The sequence below is a fragment of the Lasioglossum baleicum genome, chromosome 13 (genome assembly GCF_051020765.1).
Source record: "Lasioglossum baleicum chromosome 13, iyLasBale1, whole genome shotgun sequence".
Lineage (NCBI taxonomy): Eukaryota > Metazoa > Arthropoda > Insecta > Hymenoptera > Halictidae > Lasioglossum > Lasioglossum baleicum.
This window is the reverse complement of record NC_134941.1, coordinates 5,918,808-5,938,684: the sequence shown is the minus strand read 5'-3', so window position 1 is coordinate 5,938,684 and position 19,877 is coordinate 5,918,808. Positions and strand designations below refer to the sequence as shown.

Genomic DNA, 19,877 nt, shown 5'->3' with positions numbered 1-19,877 from the left:
TGATGCTCATAGCATAGTCATTCTGGCTTTATTTTAAAACGTTGAACCTCTGCTTTCACAGACTTTGGTTTTTTAAAACAAAGATACTTTTTCCTTTGGAAAATCAAATTCAACTAACTCTAGAGATATTAAAAAATTTTTCAGGAACCCCAAAATCACCTTAAAATTGAAGAATAGAGTCTCCTCTTTACAACGATCTCTAAAAACTTAATTTATGATTTTATATCGCCGTTTTATTGAGCTCTGAATGAAAAGTCTGACGGCTCTAAAGAATGTTCGAAAAGAGAATGTACCTTCGCTCTTCCGCTCTCCGTCACGACGCTGATGTGGTCTTTGATAAAACTAATTAAGGGTTCTAAAAGTAGGGGCTTCATAAACTTAAATGAGAATGATTGTCGTGGGATTCTTTGTCATGAAGTCAAAGCAGTATGAATATCATAAATGAAAAATTTTCGAAGAAGAAGTCCTTTAATTCTACATAATTAAATACACACAGATAAATGTGCATTTATACAACTAAACATGAAGGCTTTTATATATTATCTATAATGACTCTAATTTAGAAAATTCTTAAAATTGAAATAATTTCCAGTGTGTAATTATGTAATACCAGAAATAATTTCGTATCAAACTAAACGAGTTTGCGTATTCGTATAATGTGTGCCACAAAGAATGTAAAAGTAGAAAATCATTTTCGTATTCAATTTCACAAAGTGCAGCGAACATGATAAAATGATAACGCACCAAAGGCTCGTGGCCTCCTTTATCGGTATTATGCATATTTTTCTCGCAAGGATGGCTCCGTGCGCGTATTACGCTGTCCACCTATTATTCGAAATAATTTGATTCCGGTAACGCACAATCGCATTTCCCCCCTAACTGTACCTCTGCTACTTGTTATGGAAATGGATTATTTACAATACGCTTTGTCTCGTCCGGTTCTTTTATATTTAATCCATTTGCGTGATTAATTCTTTCGGTAAAATTCAAAAACAACGTTTGCGTCGTTATTAGTCCGCGGATTTTCAAAATTAAAATTAGGTACATCAATTGCGAGAAATAGTGGCCGCGTGAAGATTTCTTTCTTTGGATATACTTAAAAATTCTTTTACTCTTTCCACTACTCTAAATTGTACTACTTGATAAAATTCTATTTCATGTACCTACAGCTAATAGTGACCAAATTAATTGTATAGATACATATAAAAATATGTATATTACTCACACTCTTACTTAGGAACTGTCACAAATAGTAAAGATTCTTATTGTTTCATCTTTCATTATATTGTATTTCGTAGCGATATATTCAATTTAGAACAAGCGGTTTATCTCATTAAGCAATAATAATTATAATAAAATTAAATACAGGTAATAAAGAAGTAATTATTCGTACTCTCAACAGTTAAATTCAATCATCTTGATACCGATACTTGATAATAATAATTGATAATGATACTAGACAATAATGATCTGAAACGAATTATTTTGTTCTGCTCTGTCGATTTATTTCTGCATGTAGAATAACCTTCTGCTGGTTTGTATCGCGACACCCCTTATAACTACTTGTAAACAAAATAGTGAAATATAAAATACAGCAATATAATTGTCCCGACACAAGAACCCTCAAGTGGAGCGAATCAATACAGCATTTACGGTATTGATTTAAGTGAACTTTTGTTTTACTTATTTGTTCCTTTGAACATTGTGCTACCCGTGACGAAAAGAATCAAACGAACTATACTCTCTTGATAACTAAAGTATAGTAATATTCAAATTGTTTCCCACTATTGAAACCAATTAATTTTTGTTATGATTCATTGTTAGTATTATTAGTTTGCTGTATCAAATAGTACCATAATATGATTTAAGAATTATTATTAAATACTGAATTAGAAATGTTATAATTTGTTAAAATATCTTATAGTAATGACTATACTCCGGATTTTAAGCATATATAACAAAAGTGAGCGAGTGCACAATTTAAAACAGTGAAAATATTGAAAGACTTATTGAAGAATATAAATTTATATTTAGCTCCTGCTTCTTGCAATTGATGCACAAACTTAAATTCGAAACATCAAATTTTGATGTGTCTATAGATGAACGTAATATAAAAACAAGGTAGCAATTGTTAATATAAACTTGCGAATTTCATGAATTAAATCGTTTTAATTCCGTGGGCTATTTTAGGTTTCATAATCGGCAGTCAACGTGCTAACGAACCAGTTAATAAGCTTCCAGTAGATAAACAGTTCATGTCCGTGCAGAGAAACGCGAACGAACTCATTACCCAAGCTAATACAACAAAGCGAGTGTCGTCGGGTGAATATTCCCGGGGAGAGCTGCCAGAGCTCTGTAATTCTTTTTCCCAGCTTTCTCAGATCGAAGTTCCCTTGTCTGCTGAACCCGAATCGATTCTCTTAATTTGAAAGTACATCGTTGGACTCGGCTTCGTGGCGGTAGTGTAGGCAGATTACGAGGAAGTGGATTCGAATAGAGCCAAGTCCTGCGGACTCGGACAGCCGTTCTGCAAGGTGGTAGCACTGCAGAGAGAAAGAGAGAGAGAAGAAAAATGGCTGAGACAGAAGATAGAAGCACTGCTATCCTCTCCGCTCATTATTTCACTCTAGCAAGGTGCGAGGGCTGTAATTCGTGAGAAAATTAAATTGTCGATCGTGAACAAGAACGGTGGGACATCGGCGACCACAAAATTGGAAAAACGATCTTGTTAGTTTCATCCGCTATCTATAACTTTCTTTTTCATCCCATTTATCGCCGGCCCCACTTTTTCGATGAAAACCAATCCGTCGTTTCACTCGGACAGTAAGTACATGTGTTTTACTGGGCGTCGTGTTAACAGAAATATTTTCAGACATTATATTTTCTACTTCCTAGAAAAATGGAAAGTGTTATATCTATTGCTCTGTTATTTAGATTTGAGAAATATCCTCGAGCTTATCGTGGAAAAATTTAAACACTAACAATAACGATTAAGTGCAAAATGAAACTTAGAGAAACAGTAACCATATAGAAGATTTTTTCATTTTTTGTTAATCTTAACAAATTAAAAATCGTAAATTTGGCAATCCTAGATTCTTCTAATCTTTCTGTGTTCAATTGTACCAGCTCGTTTTTGTCATAAATGCATAAAATCCATAGTATGGTAATCACTATACTACCCTTTATGCAAAATGAAAATGTTCTGCATTAATTGTGGGAAGGAGGAATGAAATAAAAATTAATTTCACCCCTTTTAATGACATTTTCACATTATAAACAAAATTATAATATTCTAACGCGTTGCTTACTACAAGACTGGTAATTAGATTCTCAATGGCAGTTCTATATCAAGAAGGAACTTAAAAATCTTCGTTTACATAAATCTATGGACAGAAATTAAATTAAGAAATAATGAAATTTTCTGTTGGATGTTTGTCACTGTGAAACGAAATGATTTCAGAGTTGTTCTTTTTGTGTTTTTGCTTTTCTGGCACACTTCGTCTCGTATAATCATGCATAATTAAGTATGGTGAATAAAGAAATTTAATTTGCGCGATACACGCAATACAAATGTCTGTACATTGGTTATTCTCCCAAATTAATTGAAAACCGCGAGTTCCTCGTATCGGAGCCGCCATATTGGTCGGCATCACATACCGATAGCCTCCTGCGACAGGAGGGCAAAATTTGACAGATTTACGAAGTGTTGAAAATTGCATCTGTCCCGTGTTTCTCTGGCTCCTATCGCGCGTCGAGAGTTTTATTAAATGTTTCCAATAAAACTTTCTTCGAACGACTGTTAACTCGCCGACGTGAGAGACAAGTTCCATTAAAACATTTTAGTAAATGTTTTATTACGGAATATACTGTCGTGCACGAAAAAGCAAGTATAAATTGACAACTAAAAAATCAAAAGAAAGAAATGAAAATAGAATTTCTTCAAGAAATAATTTATAATTAAAATCGATATAGTTTTAGCTGAAGTAGATATTTTCCAGTGCTTTGAAATGCCGGGAAACTACGAACGCATAAAATCCGGAGAATAAAATTACCATGTTTGTTCGTGTTTCATTTCAACAGTGCGATGAAGATAATATGGATTCATTAGCAGTTCCCTCGAGCGTGTATAATAGATGATTCCACAGCGAAGCGGGGAAACTTTAAAGAAATTGCAAAGGGAACACGGTTAACAAGGGAAAAGGGGAGAGAGAGAGAGAGAGAGAGAGAGAGAGAGAGAAACTGGAGGAAAGGGTGAAAAATCTGTACGATCCAACCAATACGCGCGCACAATAGCCGTCCTCGAGATGCAAGAAGTTCGAGGGCCATAATTTCGCGAGCATAAAGGACCTACCGTCTACAATTTTCTTTTCCCGTATTTTCCATTCTTGATAAATCTCGGTACCTTAACCACTCGAAAGAACATCCTCGAAGGCGAATGGCGGACTAACGATATTATTGTCGCCGGGCACTATAGCCAAATTCATGAAGTTCGGATAGTTCGAATCAATTTTACGATGATTGAATAGAAGACCCTCGCTTTTTCTGTCTCGCACAGCGGATGCTGTGAAACTTGTCACAGGGAATTGCGTAAGACCCGGGCACCATGAAATCGTAAAACCGCATCACGATTCTGTTTGTGACAGTTTTTCTGGGGGACGCAATTTATATGAGGAAAACGAGCGCTCTTCAATTTTCCGCTCGATGTTTTCGAAATGTGATCGAGAAATGTTTTCAAACATTTAGACACATCGGAAATTACTGCTATTCATCTTTTTTAATACACCTCATAAACACCATTGTACAGGGTCTTTCATTAAGAAGTGTGATTATTAATTATAGAAAAGCTGTTTTTAGCTCGGCGAGCTAATATAAGCGTGGTAAAATAATAAAAAATGCTACTGAAAATGATAAAGGAGGTATTTTTCGCGATCGTACTTTTTTGAAAATGGTAATTAATTTTTCGCGGCGCACGTTCTCCTCCAATAAAATAGCACCTGGCATTTTACAGATTCAAATCCGAATCGGAAACATTATTTGTTTCAAACCCGAATCATAATGTTTCATGCCTCACTCAGCTATATTTATTTAATGTAGAAATTGATCGAAACTGTGCGCCGCGAAAAATTAATTACCATTTTCAAAAAAGTACGATCGCGAAAAATACCTCCTTTATCATTATAGATGGCGAAAAATTACTAGAGTTGAGGAAGCCTAGTTTCGACAGCGTCCGCAAGCTGGACAAGCTGTTGAACAATACTTTCTCACAAGTTACTGAAATACCACCCGTTAGTATATTAAGAACTTTCCTCATGACATTTGTGTCTAACAATAAGGCAGGACCCGCTAGAATAGCCTTACTGATGAGTCCTCTAGCGGGTCTAGGACGAAACAGTCCACCTTTGTTTTCCTCCAATAAAATAGCACCTGGCATTTTACAGATTCAAATCCGAATCGGAAACGTTATTTGTTTCAAACCCGAATCATAACGTTTCATGCCTCACTCAGCTATATTTATTTAATGTAGAAATTGATCGAAAATGTGCGCCGCGAAAAATTAGCCACTGAAAATGTAATACATTATTTTAAAAGAGTCTATTGGCTCTAGATTTTCGATGTTGTTTTGATTTTGTGTGACAGTAATATTGGACGACATAAATTGCTTTCCCAAAATAAAATTCAATTTTATATATTATATTTTTATCAAATTGAATACATGAAATTGTGTTTCATTTTTGTTTGAACGTATTTTTATTTGAATGTAGTAATATAAATATAAACGAAAAGATAAACGAATAATATTAACGAATAATAAAATAATAAACGAATAATATTAACTAATAATATTCATTAGTAACGTAATAATAATTATCCTTAACTTTACAATTAAGTTAACTTATTGTCAGTAGTATTAACGAGTAACGAATAATAAACGAATAATATCTTTACGATATTACGACCTTATCTACGACACGTAACCGAAACATCAAATTTCAGCACACAACATTTGCTAAATAAACCTGTCCGGTCCCTAACGAACGCGTTGCTCAACTTTATCGCCATATATCAAATAAACAAAGAATATTCATGCGACTTACGGTCGTTGAATATTCACAATGCAACAGCGCAGCGCTTAAAACTCTGCGGCATATCGCATTACACGTTTTATCGGACATAACGAATGTATCGAACAATTAATATTCTTCGACGTAACGAACTGTCTGACGTGCGGCGTCGATATTGAACAATTTTCGTGGCAGGTTCGAAAAATATTTCGCCGCGTGCACGGGCCTCATTAAAATGATTGTAACGTGCGCGCACCGGGGCTAGGAAATTTCTATGAAAAGTCGTTAGCGTTCCACGGCAACGAAACACAGGGGGGTCACGTTCATCATTTGAAGGGTTGCGGCCTCGTCTATATACGATTCGAAGGATGCGAGAAGCATACGGACTCCGAACGGTGTTCGTTCCCTTATTTAACAGAAAATCTTTAGATAGTGGCCGACCCAGTTTTCCACCGCGGTAATACCTCCACCGCTTTTCCCCTAATTGTAAGAATTAGTTTTTCAGCTCGTCGAGCTTCCTCGATCTCGTCGGTGGTTTTTTCTTTCACCGGCGCGGCGCGGCGGCTCCTCAGGATCGAGTGTTTGAGTTATGCGCCGGAGATTGGAGTATTCCGCCCTCTGGGATGGGCGGGGAAAAAAAATTTTTGGCAATTCAGACGAATTGAGCCGAGATTAAATGTTCGGCGAAATGTGGGCCGCGTTCCGCTTGTTTAAGTTATGAATAGGTTCGAAGAAAATCTCATCAGAAAGTTTTCACAGAAGTGTGCAGTCTCCCGGCTCTACAACACAGCACGTTCCTTTTTTCTCTTTTTTTTTCGCTCGTCTCCATGAAACTTAATTTTTAGCGAATTCCGCGGTACGCGCGCGTCTTATCTGCATAGGGGACGCGTGACGCATCCTTCTTCTAATTGAGTTTTACTGCGGGCATGTGTTCGCACCGTGGATTTGGAATGCGGCTTTGTATGGTAATCCGACGACGGTTAGAGTAATAGTGTCGAGTAACATTTTCTTCGCGAATTTGTTGGTTTATAAATATATTTGTGCATTTTCCTCGTGGATAATTAAGTCTTCATTACAGAGAATAACAGATTTGAAATAAACTTCTAATTGGTCTGCAGATTTTTATGGAAATTAGAAATTTTCTGAATTGACTGCAATAAACAGAAGACAGACGAGGATATACTTCTTCGTTTGTTAACTTTAATAAGTCAAAAATGATATAGTACTGCTCTCGTCTTATTTTCTTCGCAGTTCTGCATTTCACTTATTCATTTTTGTCATAACTTCACAATATCCATGATGTATAAGATAGTTAGGGCAATAAACAATCTGTAATTAATTCTTTTAAATCTTAATGGAACTGCTTCTGAACTGATTACAATTTGTTTAGAGGAATAGCTTTCGCATCGACCACCAAAGTGTACTTCACGCATCGAAGACTCATAGCGCACGTTCACTTATTAGTTCACTGTTATTCATTTTATTCCGCGGATGTCTGCGGCGGAAAATTAATTTTCCGTTCGATTGGAGCCCCGGTTCGCCTTGCTTGCGAATGAAATTAACAATGATACGATGTGTATCAGAATTATTTCGTTCGACCACCGCGCCGCGCTGGCGGGCACGCATTACATAATCGAACCTTAAATTCGCAAAGTTCTTTTGTCCCGGAGCTACTCAGTATCAATAACCCATGGTTTAATCTGATTACAGGTCGTTGAAACGAGCCGCGTTCTGATTGCCACTTGATTTCTTTACCGTTAATTTCATTCGCATTTACATGAATTCTAAGTAATACACTGAAAATATTTCGATCGATTGGTTCGTTCTGATCGGTCTTGCCAAAGCCGTGCACAGCAATACCGCGCCGGCAATATCCTGATCCTGTGAAAACTCGATTAATTACACGTTAAATACTCAATTGTTATTTTCATTCTGACCGGAAATTAAAGTTTCGCGTGCTCGGCATACTGTTGCGAAAAATCCGTGTGTCGCTCTCGTCTTCCGCCGCCTGTATGCGATCAAACGCACCGACTGATTGCATCTGCAGATGCTTCAGGATATTGTTAATCAGAGATTAGTCTAGATGCTGATGCGCCTTTGTATTATCGCCTGCTACTCGGATATCAATATTCGATACAAGAAGCAGTATTCCGTGATTGACATACGTTTCCTGTTAAGAGATTAATTTATTTCCATGGAACGCGAATAGATTATACTCGGGAGTATCATATAGTTTTATTCTGACGAGATGAAAATAAATGTCTGTAAAACAGAGGTTTATTCTGAAATATTTTCTGGAACCTGTGCATCTCTTGTCGTTCTTTAACCCCAGATTGTTGAGATCGTAACGATGCATCCACAAAGAATTATTCAATAAATTTATTTCTAGTATAATTACCTGGTAAAACTATTATTGTTCGAATAATAGAATTAGACTGTGGATTTTATGCATTTATAATAAAAATGAGCAGATAAAATATAAACTAGTTTGGAATTAACTAAATTAGAAGAAACTAATATTTACTTGGTTCACAAAATTTTATTTTGCATAAAATTCTGCAGTCTAATTAGAACAGTTGCTCGATTATAATTAGACAGCGGATCTTTGTGCAAAATAAAAATTTTCTACCTGGATTGCAGCAAACTGGAGTGAGGTAGAAAATTATTTGTCTTAATATGTTTAATCGAATGAAAATGTCAATTCAAATTACACCTACTCAATTTTATCATGAATGCATGAAATCCTGTCTAATTATAATGCTGGACTCAATTTTTCTTGATTGTTACAATAAATAGTGTCGCATATGGATCATCTTAGAATGAACTATTTACATCTGGAGCATTTTGGCATACTAAATTCTTCAGACGTCAAGGAAATGACCTCGAAGCGAATATGTTAAGAGATTCCATGGGAATCTCCGCGGAATTAAAGTACCACCTACGCGCCACCATTTTCTCGCCGAGTGCAAATACGTTCGAAAGACCGTTGACCTTCTCGCGATCCCGCAAACACGACTGTGCAGGATCGTCTAGCCTGTTCACCTGTGACTACATTAAATGTTGAGAGATCGGTCGAACTGACCAGGAACGCCGACGACAAGGCGGAAGGGTACGCTTCACGCTTGGCCAGCCTTGAACGTTGTTAGATAATATGTCGGGAGGTTGCTTTACCGTCGGCCTTCTGAACTGTTGCCTTTATACGTGGCTCCTCTCATGCTACAGAATAGGTAGATCGAAAAAAACGCTTTAGATATAGCCAGGTCCGAGACTCAGTCTCACTCCCTTTCCTCTCTCTCTCTCCCTCTCCCTGAAAACTTACCTGTGCTCCCCCATTGCCCTACGTTAATCCAGATGATACGGGAGGACCGTGATACGAGGGCGGCCGACCCCTATTACAACACCAAAAACTCGTTTTCATTTAGTCTGTCTACCCGGCCCGGTCGATTTCACGGGGAATCGCTCGTCTGTGGAACATCCGATATAGGTCCAAAAGGAATCCAGACGGACAGCTCCACCGAGGGATACACTCCTGCACAAAATGGTAGCACGTGTCTACCCTCAATTTCTCGAAGGAAACATACAATTCCTGAAGGAACGCACAGTGTCGTAATTGTGACGATGCAGCGAGGAGGAATCTGCTTGTAAATAAACTTCAGGCTTCAGAAAGCTCAGGAGCAAGCACAAAAGGAAAACAACTTCGTAGTATTTTCGTTAGTCAGTTTGCGAGTTGCTATACATTAAACTGTTATGTAGTTCGGAGTTTTAGAATTATAATTAAGCTCAACTTGATTTAACCCAAGCCAACATGGAACGCTGCGAGAGTAAACCAAAATTGCAAAATTACTGAATTAAAAATTCAACAACTGTTTTCAACCGGGCATAGTATGGATGAAATTGGAACCTACACTATGTTCTTTGCCTGAAATACTATCCTGTAAAATTTAGTTTAAGGGTGGGGTGAAAAGTCTAACTTCACCTTTTGTTTTCTCAGTGATTACTCGTCAGGATATTGAAATAAATATGAAAATGAAGCTACAAACTCGATTTAAAAAATAATTATTTTCTGGAATGACTTCCGCAAACCCTTTGAGTGACCTGTAAAAAAATCAGGAACAATGTCCTGTCAGGTTCCTTCCTTCTGAATCACAGCAATTATGATTTCATTCAGAGATTCCACTTTTCGAGAACGTGATTTTGCCCAGGAGTGTAACGCGCCGGGTCGAAGGTTGACGAATAGCAAACACGCAGATACCGTGCACACCCCCGTGTACAAATGCTGTTACTTACACTTTGAGAGAAACCGAGGCCCCCGGGAGTACATTTTCTTGCCGTGTTTACAGTGCGCTTCACACGATTCGTTTCGCGTCGCATTTTAGATGTACGCTCTCGCCGTGTACACACCACGTGCTAGATTAAAAACGGTTGAAACCGAGTATTAGAAAACCGCGGACGGTCTGTTTTTTCGATCATCGATTTGCGCGGCAGTGATCGATAGGTTTAAACACACGACCTGGGTACACAGCTCGGGGATAATATTTGGACGCTTGTATTTGCAATATTTAACCCGGGGAACTACTGTGACTCGCGTTATTGATCAATCGACTGCAGATCTTTGCGCGAGATTACAGTTGGCTGTAGAAATTGCAGGGGTCCGGTGAGAAATAGAAATTTTATTATTCATTTTACACTTCGAGTGCCACATTGGTTATACATAGACAGCGGGTTTGATGCATTTATGACAACAATGAGTCGGTGTAATTTAAAACAGTAAAAACATCAGAATAATTTGAAGACACTGTTATATTATTTTCAAAGAGAAAAAATTAATTTCTGTGTCACTCCGGTTTGTTGCAATTCAGGTGGAAAATTTTTATTTTGCATAAAGATCCGCTGACCGACACAGTTTTTCACCAATTTTCTATTTTCACTACTCTTTCTTAAGATTGTGGAGAAGATAATACATTTTAAACTTTACGATTCTATCAATATCTAAAACTAATAAGAAATGATATTATATATCAAATATTTTTTTAACAACTTACCCCTGACATAAGTGTCACCAAAACAGACCGACTCGAACATGTTTCCTTATGAATATTTAGAGCTGCGTCTATAGTCCTGTTCATTTCCATTCGAATGACGTTTAATCTAGAAAATACGTTTATTAATTAACACAAATCTTTTAATACAGCGCCAACGTTGTAATGCACACGAGATATTCGCGTAAAATTAATTTAGAAGCTTATAGATCACAGCGAACTGACAAAAGATAATTATTTCTTTCAGCTGAAATTGACATATGTACATTATAAAAGTAAAAGAACATTCTCCCTTCGAAAATTTCATGAAAATTTTCAATTTATACTGGGAAAACCTGAGTTGTAATAATACTTTGGGTTGTTGGAGTGATCACGGGAATATATTTTTTTCCATCGAATAGAAACTCGTCGAATGCTAATTTAAACCAGCCTGAAGCACAGTCCCCTAAAGTGTTATCGTAAGCGTTGGTAAAGGGTTCGAAATGATAGTATTTTCTTACTGCTCGGTCTCTCCGAATCGATGCGAACATCATACATTGGAAATTTAATTTGATGCTGAACTTCAAAGGAATGAACGAATGCAAACGGGTCTGTGAATATGTGTGTAAGTAAATACTAATATAAAAATGAACTATAATAATATTTACCCTTAAATTTAATCACTATACACATAATTCATCCAATTCTAAAATCCACGTTACTCGTTTATTTCCGTTTTCGATTTTATTTATTAATAATTAACCGATCACGTCTACCATTGGTAGACAAAATGTCCACTCGCTAGTTAGCAAGATTGTAACTTTACAGATAACTAAAGTTGGTGTAAAGTATCGGAGATAAATAGCCATGTGCACACGAATAATTTTGTTTATAATTAGTCTCAAGGTTTAGTCCCTATACAGTTAACTCCTTAAGTGGAAATGATGAGCCTCGCCCGCATAAGTTCTCAAACTCAACTTTGACGGTTTACGCCCGCCACAATGTTTAAGGTGATTAGTTACTGTACGCGGAACTAGTTTCTGTTAATTTGCGCAAACAAACTATTAACGTTTCGCGCTAACGCAGCGTTTATGACACGGGCGGTGATTCATAATCTCAACATTGAAAACCCGTGCAACCCAGTTTTACAATACGATTTATAAAACTTCGTCAATAACTATATAAGTCGCGATTATTGTCAAACTGCCTGTGTTCTGCATGGACAACTATCGCATACCGACATTAATTTTTTATGATTGCGTCGACCGCGTCGAGATTTCAAACGAAAGCCGAACGTAGAGAAGGACAGCAAGAAATACGGATCGCGTGGCCGAAGCGTATCGGTGTGAACCACTACTAATCGAATGTACAAAAACTTCTTTATTTTTCATTATTTTTTTTTATGGAACTTTCACCAATTTATTTCTGTCATTTTTCCGATTAAAATAAGACCAAACACGATATAATTTCAACAGTATTTAGTGGTTTAATCGACGATGGAAGTTCCGGGCGCAAGGAACTGTGCTGCGTCTCTTTCTTTCCCATACATTGTCCTTCCTTGCGCCTGAAACTTTCATCGCCGATTGAACCACAAAATACAGTTGAAATTATATCGTGTTTGGTGTTATTTTAATCAGAAAAATTCCAGAAATAATTTTGTGAACGTCCCATAAAAATATAATGAAAAATAAAGAAGTTTTACGTACGCGGTCGTTGAAAAATATCGCGACTTTACTGTACAATTGACACATATTTACAAAATATATTTCTTGAATTTTCATTTCAGACTCGGACAAGAAAATAATGTTTCTCACAATTTCTATAAAAAAAATTTTTACACATTATTTAGTGAACTAATTCTTCCAAGTTCGTGAAAAACTCAACTCATTTGGTCTACTTTTGAAAATCACTTTAAGGGTGTACGGAGACTTTTACGATTGACCGTACATTATTAGACAATAATATTTTCATATTTCGATTGACCGTATAATCAGTTAATTCTAAAACAAATTCTTAAACAATCAGTGGTTTTCTCGAGAAGCCCCCGTTAATGATTCTAAAAATATTCGAGGTGGGCGCTTCAAATGGGACACCCTATAGTTTATTGGGGGTAGAACAGTGGAAACGAGATGCCGCAAATTTCATCTTCGTCTTTATCCTCCTCAGCCCGGTTCCGATTCGTTCCTGCCGTTTCGTCGTCCATTTCCCGCGGAACGGCCCATCCGGGCGTTTTTCCATGGGCAATAAGAAGACAAAGGAATTAAAAGCGGACCATATTACGTAACCGCCGCGGTGCTGTTTGCTTCGTTATAAAACTAAGCGCAGCACTTTAAGAGTCTCTCGCCCTTAAATAGCCTCCAAGGTACCGCCGCGTGGGACAGAGACAGAGGAACCGGGGCCGAGTGAGATTCTCGAGGCACCGAGGGCACTTTAGTAGTTAGGACGTTCCTGTTTGCTGTGTTTCCACACACTTTATCTGCTCCTCTCCACCTGCCCCCTTCGTTCTTGCTTACCTTACCTTTCCTTGCCCCCCCTTTTCCAGTCTCCCTGCTGTCCACCCTGTCCTAGCCTCGTATTGTTCCCCGCGTGCCTCTTTTCTGTCGGCCGGTTCCTTTTCCGCGAATCTCGAAATACCCGCGACTTCAAACCGAACAACTACTATCTCACAGTTCCACTTTTTAAGTGTCCGCCGTTCCGGCGTCGGTCTACCCTCGTTATTATACGCACTTGCCAATCTCTCCACCGCGAAACTAACCCCTCTCTCACTCTTTTACCCTGGGACAGCAGACTAACGAGGAACGTCATTCAATTGATGAGATAATCGCATAGATTTTTCATGTAGGTCGAATGTACACTGTGTCACCAAAAGATAGCACATCTCGCGATTTATCAAGTGCTGCAAAAGCAGTAAAGGAATGTTTTTCCTAAAAAAATATATTATTAACACTAAACCTACCGAGCACTAAAAGCGATTAAAATGTTTCACCTGACAAATGTGACAAGGCTCTATTTAGTTTACTCATCGACTCAATTTCCATGTGAGCAACTTCATCATTTCAATAATTGCAAGATGAAAAGTATAATGCCGGTTATATTTGATCGGTAGTGGTAGGTTTAGTGTTAAAAATAGTTGGAGGAATCTTGTCAGGTTAGCAGACGAGAAAGTATTAAAGAATTACACAAATCTTGATGATGGCGCAACAAAATATTAAATAAAAAATATCATCCATTTTGATGAATATTAGTTTGTCATTTTGTCATACACTGTACTGTCCGCGTCTCATAACGTGACACTCGTGGCACAGCAAAGTTCATCGTCACGCGATGCGATACAGCTGAAGTAGTAGTGGTAGCCTTCCTAGCGAATAGCGAGAATGCGTGTGACTCAGCCATATGCGCCTGACCAATCGTACGGTTTCTTTGCGAATTCCTTGCGCATTCCTTCCGAGTACCACGTTATGAGACGCGGACAATATGCGTCATAGACTGTGGATCTTTATGCGAAATAGAAATTTTCTGCATCAGTCGCAAGAAACAGCCATTCAAAAATTTATTCCTTGCTCTAAGAATTTCAGCAAGTTCAGGTTAATATATCGACATATCGAGTGAGTATTAGTTCGTTCAAAAATTCGGACATCCTAAGTTGAGATTGTCACACTTATTTTAACATATAATTCTTATATGTTTATTTTTGTTTGTTTTGTATATGTTAATGTACAATATTCGCGGTATAGTAAATAGTATCAAGCACAATTCTCATCTCTTACAATTTAAGGGTTGAATTCATTAAATCCTTTCACTGTTTTATTCTATGTACTTTCCAAATTAGAGTCACAACTACTGTGAACCTACAAAATGCACCGCGGCTAATAATCAATTATTTTTGTAAAGGGTTTATACAATAAATTTGATTTTTATTAACGGTGTAGTCCGCGAGTTATAGTATAAAAACTAGTGGCAGGTAATACACGACTCGTATTTTCCCTCTCTCTCTCTCTCTGCCTCTACTCTTGGTTTGTCTCCCTTTCTCTCCCACCGAGTCAAGGAACTCGAAATGGAATAGTTGGTGGCCGAAAGACATGCGAATTGTGTGTAGAGGTTGCGAGTGCATCCGCAAATGCGGTCGCCGGAATGACATCCAGATGTTTCGGAGAAACTGGAGGACGCAGTGCATCGATTATTTTAGCACAACGAGCGTGGTTTCATTCCTGCGAAAACTACCCTTTTTGTAGCGAGATTCGCAGAAGGACTGTTGAATTGATTTTCGTCGTAGATGCCGCCCGGAGTAAAGCGCGAAATGAAGCATTACCGTTCGGGTGTCTAGTATCGTGTTTCGCGTTTCACGGAATGGATTGTGCGATTTTCTGAGCCATTTTCTTCGTTGATTGAACCATAACTTATTGAGCTATAACCTTTTATTACTAGCAAAGATCTCAAAACTCGCGGAAACGGTGGTTCAACTGCTCAGGATCGAGACAGATAGATTATAGTAACTATCTGCGATGTGGTACTGATTTTTCATTACGTTCGTTACTGAAGAATATAACATCTCCGAAGAATTGGAAAAATATCTACAATTATCAATAGGGCAGATATTTTATTTAGCATTAGTTTAGGAAATATAATTTTCTTGTCGTTGTTTATCATTAAACTGCAAATTGTTTTTGTTTTAATTATTTCAGAAAATTGTTTTTTGTTTTAATCATTTTAATAGATAGAAAACTATATATTGACATATTTCTGTATACATATATTTGTTAACATTTGTGGTTTGGAACTTCTTCAAAAAAGATTAAAATAGAATACACATTCTCATTTTCGTTAACAATAACACAACAAAAATATTTTATTCTGAATACTCAATACCTGATTATTATCAAGGTGAAACTTTTGTATAAAAATCTGCAACTTCTCATAGCTAGTCGCACACCTGAATAATTTTCTTGCAGCTGCATATTTTACGGCTAGCCGAGCATCTCATAAATCAAACATCTCCAGTGTAAAATATACAAAAGGAACGTTTGAACAATATTGTTCTTGCCTGTATATCGGCACTTTCATATTTCATTTCATCGTGAACACGGATATCGATTCCTTAGCGAATAAAAACGCCGTAATACGGCTTAATTGCACATGAATTCGTTAATCCTTTGGGAACCAATGCCGGCCAATGACAGCATCAAGATTGTATACTTAATCCCTGAAGATGCAATTATATAATTTACAGTTACAGTATTCTATTAGATGCAGTTTACTTGCTTGTAAAATATGAAGATTAATCTATAATAAAAGCACAAAATTAATTCGAAGTCAAATTTCAGAAATTAGAAAAATTTCTTTATGTGAGACTTCGATACACAGTCCAGTTCTCTAAAGAAAATATTTTTATTGTTCCAAAAAATCCTCGTAAAGGGTCGAAGCTGTTTAATAATAAATAAGAGAGCACTTGTACGCGTAAATAATTAAGTAAGATAATTATGAGAACGACGACAGTGTGAATGACTGGAGTTCCAATTAAATCTGGCTTCAGAGAGATGCAAAGGAGCCGAATCTTTCGGAGGAATCTTCGCCGAAAGCAATTTTATTTTTCGAGCATGGCGATAAACCTGCCCTGAAATAACACAGATAGGGAGCGACGCGAAGCGTTATCTGACAAGTTTTATATCACCCCGTAGGCTCGTATCGAGTTCACAGTTTTCTCGAGAATCGCCAGTTTTACGAGGGCATTTCGAAGTATCGCGGCACTTCGATGCCACGGAACTGCAAGCCCTTGAATGTATGTCGATCGGAAAAAAGTCAGTCATCTGGACATCGTTCGATACCTCATTGCCTGTTGAGTGTACTCGGCGCAGCCACCAAAACAGAGACATAACACACCCCATAATCTTCTATCTCGATAACCAAACCGGCTAAACCGCTATCAAAATTCGAGCGCACAGTACCGGCCCGACAAAATATCTCTTTGTGCTTCTACACTAATCTTCACGTTCGATATTTTCAATCAAACAATTCCAGTATTATTACCAGACTGTGGATTTTTATGGAAAAAGAATATTGTTTGCCTCAATTTTAAGACACAATTTGGACGCATAACCTCCAAATGACCTTGAAATCAGGCATTGGATGTACATTTGTAATTTTAATCATGAAATGTTGTGTCAATTTCCTTTTGAAACGTTAATATTGTTGTTGACAACATCGAAGTTATTGTAGATTTTTATATTCTCGGATAAGCATTGAAATATTGTAGAAAGTTCTGGTCATTGATATAAGGGTTAAAATCGTTTAGAATCGATCAAGAGCAAGCTATCAGGAGCTCAAGAGGTAACTATCTAGTTAATGGTTAGCAGGTAGTAGTATACTGTGAACTAGAGTTTGAGGAATGCTCATGTAGAAGCAGTGTTAGATGACTAGTCTTTTGGCAGCTCTGAATCAATAGAGCATGAGCCCAATAACGGAGGCTTATGTACCTAGCTGCCATTTTTAGAAACAAGCTCCTCGTCGTTGCCTCGTTTCTACCTGAAAGTTCGAAGTCAAACGGGCTCCGAGTTCTTGCAACTCAAACGCTGAGGGATACTGTTGCGCTCTTCTCATCAAATATTTGGTGCACCGGAAAGTATTGTGCATTTCCCAAAGTTAAGACACTCGGTGCTACGAAAAGTAGCCGAAATAAGATTATTGTATTATTCAATTTTTTCCACGTAGTAATACATTGTTTAAAATGAGATTTTTCAAAATCTGATAAGATCACTCAACATTTGCCGTTTACTTTTTGTTGATGTCATTTTTTGATTATTTTAGAATGCTCTTTTTCGACCAAAAAATTACCAGTTGTAGATGCATTTCCTCCCTATACGATTCTGGGGTCAAGTTTGTTCAAAAGTTAATACAGCTTGGGAAAAATATTTTTTTTTGTGGTGTGTCATTTGCAGGTTCCAGCGAAAGGGGTTCTTAATATGGTACACCTTGAGTCCTTAATATGGCACCTAGTGCCATATTCGGCTCCCACACCAAGAATATCAATATATATAGCTATACCCATATTAGGGAACCCTTAGTAGTGCCATATTGGGAACTCCACGTGGACTGATAATACTAGCTACTGACAAAGAGAAAATGAATTTCAGCCCAAACGAACAGTTGGAAAACATTAATATAAATAAACTGAAACTTACCTTCCACGAAAAAGATACAATCGAAAAGTCTAACCACAAAAATATTCAACACGTGGAGACACAACTGGCGGAGGATCGATACTAAAATCTATAGAATGGTGCGATTGCACTGCACACTGTTGAGTAAACATGGTAAACTATTGTTTGAGGATTTTCTCACTAGAGTGCGACTTCTCCTTTACAAGATATAAGGTAGTGTCATAATAGGCGACTATACCATATTTGGGTACTTTACCCTATTTTACGAGTTCCAATAGAAAATGTACAAAATTACAAATCTTTTCTCCAGACAAATTTCACCTGACCTGTACATTCATTAATAACTTTCGCAATGTTTAGTAAAATGTCTTATAAAAATTTATGCGATTACTTCAAGCATGTATAACTGCACATGCAGAATTTCAGGTTACTAGACTCGATCGTTTTCATAAAATTAATTCCCAAATATTACTCTGAAGCAACATCGGGCAACGTTTTGTCGACTCTCGTCGCCTTCTTTTGTACCGAATAAAATATATAATAAATTTAATTATATTATTTTATAAGATTACCAGATCAGTGCCATTCAGTGGACGGTCGGTGCAGCGTTGAAAGCGTCCACGTTAAAACGCTGAAGGAATACGAGAGGAGCGTTGTATTGCACGGTGACTTTTGAACTGTGTTAAATATGTACACTAGATGGCCTTCTATCCTTTTAGCCATTCTTCTCTAATAACAGTGGGGATATCATCCCAGCTGTGCACTAAAACGTATCGGCATCGGGGCCCGTTAGAAATTCCAATGACAGCGCCGCGCAAAATGGATTTCCGGCAGGGGTGTTTTCCGCGGGATGGGGGATAGCAACCTCATTCTCCGGTGCTCCCACGCGGAATACCGTAATTACGTTTCGTCAAACCGATCGGCATTTTTGCCCATGAGCTCGACTCCGGCTCCGCTCTGCTCCGCTCAACTAGGGCGACGGGGTCAGGGGTTTCGAGGCTAAAGCCCGATATTGGCGATTATGGAAGGACAAGCGGAGAAAAACGACTTGCACCGTGACGAGTCCTGCAACAGAGGACGGGAAAGCCATTCATTATTTTGTAGCCCATCGTGATTCTTTTCTCGATGGGGATCAACGACTGGCAGCGAATTCGCATTCATTAAACTGTATCTCTCGCGGCGTTTTTCTTCGGTCGTCAAGCAGTCCGTTGTGCGAAACGCATTGCTTGGAATCAGCAATTGAAATAGACAGTTATAATTCTGCGTTCAAACTCCCAGAAAACTCCCCATAAAGTTACAGTCATTTAACAGATCGTAACATCTACAATCTTGTAATTATGTTTAACACATTATCTGCGGGCGATTATTCCATAATTAAAACCATGATCTGTGACTAAGGATTTTTTAATTTCAACTTGAATCATGAACCAACAACTCAGCCTCAGTAACAATTGTTTTAATATTTCATAACAGAGGTACATTGACGGCACTCAATAACCTTGAATGACCTTGAATGGCCTTGAATGACCTTGGAAGGCGACGGTGTTATGGATAAACGAATTCGGCTCCGAATAGACTATACGCTTATGTAAATAATAGCATACAGTTCCGTATAAAAAAAATAACAGAGGTCACCTTGACTC

General features: G+C 37.7%; 2 protein-coding genes across 22 annotated transcripts in view; one reads left to right on the top strand and one right to left on the bottom strand.

Annotated features, from left to right (window-relative positions):
- LOC143214797 (uncharacterized) overlaps positions 1 to 19,877 on the bottom strand; it is a 308,560-nt gene that overhangs the window by 145,617 nt on the left and 143,066 nt on the right. For 13 of the 20 annotated variants that reach the window (XR_013010224.1, XR_013010218.1, XR_013010216.1 and 10 more), the window contains one exon: positions 11,105 to 11,210. The exons of 3 other annotated variants lie outside the window; for them this stretch is intronic. Coding sequence is in view for 3 of the 17 variants with exons in the window: in XM_076436197.1 (XP_076292312.1) it covers positions 10,227 to 10,469; positions 11,105 to 11,210 (349 nt within the window). In the remaining 14 variants the exon portion in view is untranslated. Of the gene's footprint in view, positions 1 to 5,108; positions 9,452 to 9,950; positions 11,211 to 18,806; positions 19,300 to 19,877 lie in introns of those variants that run through there. 4 more of the 20 variants (XM_076436198.1, XR_013010223.1, XM_076436197.1 and 1 more) reach the window with 4 other exon arrangements.
- LOC143214788 (dipeptidase 1) overlaps positions 1 to 19,877 on the top strand; it is a 228,519-nt gene that overhangs the window by 101,129 nt on the left and 107,513 nt on the right. The window lies entirely within an intron of this gene.